This window comes from Loa loa (assembly GCF_000183805.2).
Source record: "Loa loa unplaced genomic scaffold supercont3.81, whole genome shotgun sequence".
Classification (NCBI taxonomy): Eukaryota; Metazoa; Nematoda; class Chromadorea; order Rhabditida; family Onchocercidae; genus Loa; species Loa loa.
In genome coordinates, this window is record NW_018108261.1 from 189,390 (window position 1) to 196,959 (window position 7,570).

Genomic DNA, 7,570 nt, shown 5'->3' on the forward strand with positions numbered 1-7,570 from the left:
TTTTTCTTTTCTAAACAATTACTTCTAGCTCTTTATTTATAATTTAAAGAATAAAAAAGAAGGTGAAAGATGAAAAGGGAGGAAGTTAAGCTTCTAAGCTTATACTTTTTAAAACAACTTACCAAATGAGGGCTGAGTAGTTTGAGGTTAGGCTTGAGATTAACAAGAAATTCCTGATCCCAAGCATGAAATAATAAATGGATTGTACCATCAGTGAGTTGCTTTCTGTTGACATCAATCAACTCATATTCCGGTACATCTTTATGATGAGATACAGCAAAAATTTGTTGCAATTCTCGTTTTGTTAGACGATGATGAAAATTCTGCAAATAATGTCATCCAATAGAAAGAAGTTTGTATGATTTTATCAAATAAAATTGAAAATGAATACTCTTTTTATGATAATGCTTTAATTTTAATCAATAAATTTTTAAGAATTTATTGGAATTAATTCATTCTTAAAATTTTTCCTTTCTTCGATGGCCGATTGAAATTAAACTTTTCAATGAACTCAAGTATTAAGTATTAAAAGTAAACTTCGTAATTTTGAGTGATCCAATTCAGGAATTGATTTACTCTATTTTCGTTTTTTTTTTGAAAGATAAAGTAAAGCAGAAGCCTTTCTATTACCCATTCAAACAAACTTTGGGCCATAACTGTATGTTCAGTTAACAGTACAAGGTGTATTCAATGAAATGAAATGGAATCCAAAAACAAACAAATTTAACTGAGGCCTTTCCATAAGTTTACACAATTTACACAATTACCTTTTGGAAGAAAAAAAAAAGAGAAAATAAATTGATTTCTTTTTCAACTTCAACTTCTCAAAAATTTCATGAGCAATCATTAGAGAGCTCATTTCATAGATTTTTATTAAATGTTTCATTTCTCTTTAAGATCACAGATCAATGATATCAAATATGTATTAATTATTTTCGATTCTTACGATTAATTGTTTAATGCAAAAATAGGTATTGAAAAGTAAAAGAAAGGTAATACAAAGAAAGTTTAAGTATAATAATTATACTTACCTGTACAAAAGTGATAAATGAAGAAAAAATAAAAGGATGATGATGCTACAGCATATGAAGCTGTTCATTCGTGAACGAACACTTCAAAATGTCGATCACTCGTAATAAAGGTTGATCTTTAGACCATTGATTGTGGATCTTTTAGAATCAGACCACAGATACAGAAGTAAAGTAATACGTCCCCAAGAGAGGATTTGTATACGTATGTATGATTGTCGTAAAATTTCCACTTACAGCAAAAAATATCATCCACCATTGGCTATTTTTGTTTCAAACAATAAAAATTTATTCCATCACAAGCATAACAAGAAGGATTAACAAATTTGCGTGATTCAGAAGGATGGATGATTGTCAACAAAGGATATGAAAGACCTGCTGTGCCGTAATAGTTATCGCTTCGATAATCATCATCATCATCATTATCATGAGCGGTGTTGTTATAGTCTGGACAACTTTTCGATCACTTCATTCAGGAGTCATATGAAAAGATCGCATTTGTCGCTGTCATTTGTTGTATGGTGACTACTGGTCATTTAGTTTCACGCATCGTTTTCATCTATTTTTCAACATTTCCTTTCTAGTAATAGATATATCTCTTTCTACCAATTCTTTCCTCCTCTGATACAGGACGAAGAGATAGGAAAGGCGGAAAGATGATGATAGTAAAGGAAGCAAAATGTGGAGATTTAAATTCGCACCTATCTTCTTCCGCAAGGATCACTGATTGACTTTTGTTGTCGTTTTGTGATCTCTGTACAAATATATAAATTGAAGAGTGGAATGATAGATAGATTTATCTATTCAATTTGCTTGTAAAATAGGTTGAACATATGTATATGCTCACGACATCAATGAGTACCTCTCCTGTTGGAACCAGTAATAGTATTACTATCGGAAGTTGTGCTCACATTATTGTTCCAAATGCGTATCTTTCTGAAACTTTACTATTGATTTCAGTTTTAATTTCTTTTTCTTTTTTTGTTAAACTAATATCTTTTTTTTCAAAGCGTGTTTAATTCAATCACGCTTTCTTCCTTTTTGTAAATTTTCAAATCAAGTTTCCTGCACAGGATCCGGATATTTAAGAGGGTATCTTTTAAAAATACAGGTTTTTTGCTCTTTTATTAAATGACCATGATTTGGAGACATTTGAAATGGAATGCTTGTATGATTTCTTCGCTATTGGCAAAATTTGAGAAATGGATTCCATTAATGAGAACAAGGATTCAACATAGTACTTTGATGAAATCTTCATGAGCACCGAATCTGCTAGCAATTGTAATTTTGCTACACAAAGTTTTTCAGTAAATATTAACGTAGAGCTTAATAAGCGTATCCTTCTTCAGATAACATTAGCTTCCCTCTTCACAAGAAATACCCCATAAATCGAAATTTAGAGAGAATTCACCTATTTCTTGAAATGAATCTGTATTGTAATGAAGTTGGAAGAGCAGAAGGCAAGGATCGAAGTATAATACCTTTCAAAGGAAATTTTAGTTCTTTGTTTTCTTAAGAGATGGACAAACTAAAAAGGTGAAACTATCAATGAAACATTCAAAAAAAAAAAAAGAATGACAAGAATGAATCATCAAACTAATTGATATATAATATGTGAATTTTAAAGATTAGTTAAATTTTGAAAACTACTAAACAGAACTTATCCTACTGATAACAGTGTTCAATGAAAGGGCATGAAAATTTTCTTCGATTTTTTCATGAATTCTATCATGGCAAAAAAAAAAAAAAGAAAAAGGAAAAAAGAATCTTACCTTGAAATCGATAAGATAAAACTTCTTCAATTTTCTTCCTCTTAAACCTTCTTATTCGAAAACTTTTCAATTGCAACCAGAAACTAACTAAAATAAAATGATTTGTTATTGGATTAAAGATAGTTTCAAAAAAAAAAAGACAAAAAAACAAAACACTGACCACCATTTTAAAATGTTCTTAGTAGATCTATTTGAATTCATAAAAGATTAACAACAATAATAAGATGCAATTTATATAGAGGAAATAATTATAATCATTTATTTAGAAATGAAAATATCCAAAATAATGAGATCTAACGTACAGCTTAATCAGTCTTCCTTTTATATTTTTGGAAAAATAAAACAATAAATGTCAATTTATGCTTCTATCAATTAAATATTTTCCAAGTTTGAAAAATTTTACCATAAAATACTTTTTTGTTTTATTTATTTATTTTCCATTAAGCATTTCTTTGGAAGAGTTAACAGGAATTAACCTTTTTATGAGACTTTCTCTTTTAACCTCTACAACAAATACAATGGACATCATGGCTTCTATGAAAAGAATCTATAAAAAAGTTCAAAGAGTTTAAAGAGATAATAAATATGCATATGAAATGTTTGATTTTATTAAAAAGTATTTAATTTTTACTTGAGTTATCTTTAATGATTCATAGTGCATTAAAACTAAAATATGTATTCAGTGATAAGAATTAAAATTGAAATAGAATTGACAAAAAGAAATGGCTAATAGTTAAAAATTTCAATTTCTTCTTCTTTAGCTAATAAATCTTTAAAATAACTTTCAATTAGAGCTAATGAATAAGCTAAAAAATTCCACATAACAAATAACATTTTAAAAAAAAGGCCTATGAGATTGGTGAATGGGAAAATTCTTCTTTACAGTTAAACTTATTCTCGTTTTATTTAAGTTTTCAATTTGAATTCAATACTTTGTTCGAATTACTTAATGCAATAACTTTTTTTTTTTAACAAATAAGCAGGTTGTTAACAATATATTTGGTTCATTGCTATCTAAAAAAAATATTTCCACTTAAGCTTAAGAGCATAAAATTTCTTTATCCATGAAGGCGCCTCCCTTTTCCTCTTCATGTAGCGGATTTCGCTTTTTGAAATTTTACTAGCCAGCTAATAAGGTTAAGGTAGATAATAAGGTTTTATGGTTAAGGTAGATAATAAGCACGCTTATCAAAGTTTGAAATATAAGTCAATAAGCAATTATTTCAACTAAACTCTAACTTGACTTTAAATAATTTGCTCAATAATCTGGCATATCATCAACTATATCAGTTCCAATGTGATAGTGATGTAAGTGAACTTGAGAATATTGAAAAAAGTGTTTAAAAAAAGTGAGCTTTTAGGAAATGTAAGTAGCAGCAAACAACGATCCTTTTCAAACAAGATCTAAAATTGATGCTAAATTCTTTGTTATATCATTAAAAATGTCTTCAAAACTTCTCTTATAGAGATATTTTGATTGAAAACCAAAATCTTCTCATCTTTTTGAATCATAAACTCCCCCGCTCCCCTGACTTCCCGTTGGACACGTTTTTGACGGGTGAATTATGCGTGTTGCTCTTATACAGATTGTCTCTCATCAAATGATTTAATTAATGCAAAAAAAAGTGGCTATTTTTAATGAGAGATTAAGTGTAAGAAATTGAAAATGAGAGATAAAATGAAAAGAGAATTTAAAAAGTGAAATTTACAAATTTGCCAAATTGCACGTTGCACAACTGCATGTTAACTTGCAAAATTCAGCTTGACTCATGCACTACAGATGACGTATGATCAGTAGGCAAAGGTCACTTTATTTGTCATTAACAGGAATTTGAATAATCAATCCTGTGATATTTAAGTCATAAAATATTCAAGAAGGAGGGAGAGAGAGAAAGAAAAGAAAACAAAACGAAAATGTATTTTCAATTGGTAAATTTGAAACGAATTTATTTTTGTCACTTCATTTCGTTGCAGAAATATTTTCTTCACTTTTAAGAATCAGAAAAAGATTGGAGAATGCTCCTGAAAAGTTTACTCAAAGGTCATTAGGTCATTTGCTAGCAACTGGTATTTTCAAAATTTCGATTCATTTTTTCGATTTGATCGATTTTTTTTTCCTAGAAAAATTTAGCCTCTTCATTTACCTTTCATTTCTTAATGCCATTGAATAGCAGTTGAAAAGAAGGCATCTCTGATTTTTTTTTTGTCACTTAAAATAATGTTCAATTTTAAAACTCAGAGAGACAGACGATCGTGATAGATGAAAGTTCTCTAAATTATTGAAATGAAATGGATTTTATTGTAACTCATTCACTGAATAATTCTTGTCATCTCTAATTTTAAATAGGCAAATCTATTCAGTATCCTAAACAGAGAAACTAAAATCAATCGTCATCAAGATTTTAGTATTTTTTTTTAGGCTCGAAATAATTTTACAAATTTTAAATGGGCGGATATATTGGATTGAAAAAAGAGTTCAAACTTGAGCAGCATATTGCTAAACTGGACATAAAATATGATTATATTTAGCGAGCACTTGGGAAAATAATTGTAATAATCGTCATTTGTGCTATATATATATGAGGCGGAGAAATCTAAATAATGTCCAGCAGTGGAGGTTCATTTCCGCATTTCAACCGATGAGATTGGAGAAAGGAGAGAGTAGAAACGGTAAATAGGTCGATGAGAATGATAAGCCACTTCCTGGCACCAATGGATTAGCTATAATCATCAAATTCTCCAAGCCTTCCATAAATACGAATATTTCTCTCTCCCTCCTCTTGCTGTTACAGGTGATTAGTACCGTAGATTTTACGGGTACAAAATCAACCAATCCAAATCCGAATCTAAATCTTCTCTCCAACTCTCACAATTTTATATTGAACAAGTGATGCTCATATGAGCAATAATTAAAAGTGAGGAAAAAAAAAGAACTTCCTTAAATATTCCTTCAAATTTTACCACCATCTGCGCAATTGTTCTTACGAGCCAACAATTTATCTTTTTTCCTTAACAACATAAATCATTAAAATTGTTCGATAAACATATCAGTATTTTTGAAGGGAAACGTAATGATGCACTTGTTAGTAACAAATAGATTCCCCTATTTTTCAAATCACCGGAAACAGAATAGCTATAATCGTTAATGGATATTGAAAAAAAAAAAGAAAAACTTGAAATGCGAACTTCCTGACAAAGGATGTGATGCAATTTAGCGCAGTGTCGCATAGTTTAGTTTCATGCGGAAAGTTCTCTTCAGAAAAATACCTTTTCATTTTTCAAAAATTGCTATAAATTCACTTTAAATTGTCAATTTAGCTAAATGTTGACATATATTAGCATGAAAATATTTTAAAATAAAAGAACAAATAGCTGCAAATGAAATACATTAACTTTTTGTTTGGCAAATAACTTATCTTCTAATTTTGATGAATTAAACGACTTTTGTCGAGGAAAGATTTTATAGTTTATTTTTCGTTATCATAACTTCGTTATGTTGATAGTAACATTTACTGATCTTATATGATATGATACAATATAATACTAAAATAATAATAGGAGCGAAAGGAAGAATATACAATAAATTTTAATGGATACCAAACAATCTTGTCAACTTGTCCTGCTAAACTGTCGCATTGCCGTTTCTCTGCTGTTGAACCATTGTCGAAATTGAATGCCTGAATGTATGTCATCTTGAGTGCTTTCCCGAGTTACCCAACTAAATGATTGAGCGAGTTGTCGGATTGTGAAATTACGGGAGTTGTCGAATTGGGAGATCGCGGAAATTATCGGATTAAGTGATTGCTCGAGCTTTTTTGAATTTGTTAACTGATCGGCAAGATGACTAATTCCACCTTCTTGTACAATGAGTTTAACATTCTAGATATACTAGCTCAACCAGACTGGAAGTTTTGAGATTTGTACATAAGTTCTTTATAAAATTTCGACAATTGTATGTAAACTTAATTAACAGATTAGAAAAAAGTTCGCAACAAAAAGTTCTATCTCAATATTTAAGCATTGTAATTAAGATTGATTGAAAAATTGAAAGAGTTAAATTTACATAAATGATTCATTCATTTTAAGTATTCAAATATTTGTTTTATTATTTTTTCCATTAATTTGATTTAATTCAATTTTTTTATTAACTTTATTTTATTATTAATATTATTAATTTCATGTAATAAATCATTTGTTTGGGGAATATATTTTGAATTCTAATTAAAACAACTCATAACATTTTTTTCAGCTTTTTTGATGATAATTTTATGACTCATTAAGTGTCATCCCATTGTCAATGAAATGAATTGAAATGAATGGAACATAAAAAATTATTATTTCAGTCAATTCAATCAGTTATTTAATAACATAAAAATAAGGTCTCTTACATTCTAATTACCTTTTACCTCAATTTTCCTTTCTGTCATAGTCATATGACAATCGTATCATCTATTTTCTGTGTGATGAATGGTTGACACATTTCCATTTGAACTTGCATTTTATGTAGTATGACAGGCAATTGTGGAAAATTTCATAATATTTAAAGAGTTGACTAAATGAGTGGTTTTGTTAAAGAGATAAGATCAAATGTAACCTTGTGACCTTTTTCTTCGTTCTTACCTTTACCTTCATTGCATCTAACTTCAGATTAATGAAAAGTCTTTATTACATTAGAATGAATTATAGTCTTACAGTGTATCTTTACTTAATCATATGCTAGAAGAATTTACTGAAATAAAAAGCATTTGGTAAGGCGTTTGCAAAGTTGCA

General features: G+C 28.9%; 1 protein-coding gene across 1 annotated transcript in view; it reads right to left on the bottom strand.

Annotated features, from left to right (window-relative positions):
* LOAG_17486 (hypothetical protein) overlaps positions 1–654 on the bottom strand; it is a gene marked incomplete at both ends in the record, with an annotated part of 3,027 nt that extends 2,373 nt beyond the window's left edge. The window contains 2 exons of the mRNA XM_020450147.1: positions 123–323; positions 631–654. Coding sequence (XP_020306229.1) covers positions 123–323; positions 631–654 — 225 coding nt within the window. The remainder of the gene's footprint in view (positions 1–122; positions 324–630) is intronic.
* Positions 655–7,570: the final 6,916 nt, after the last annotated feature.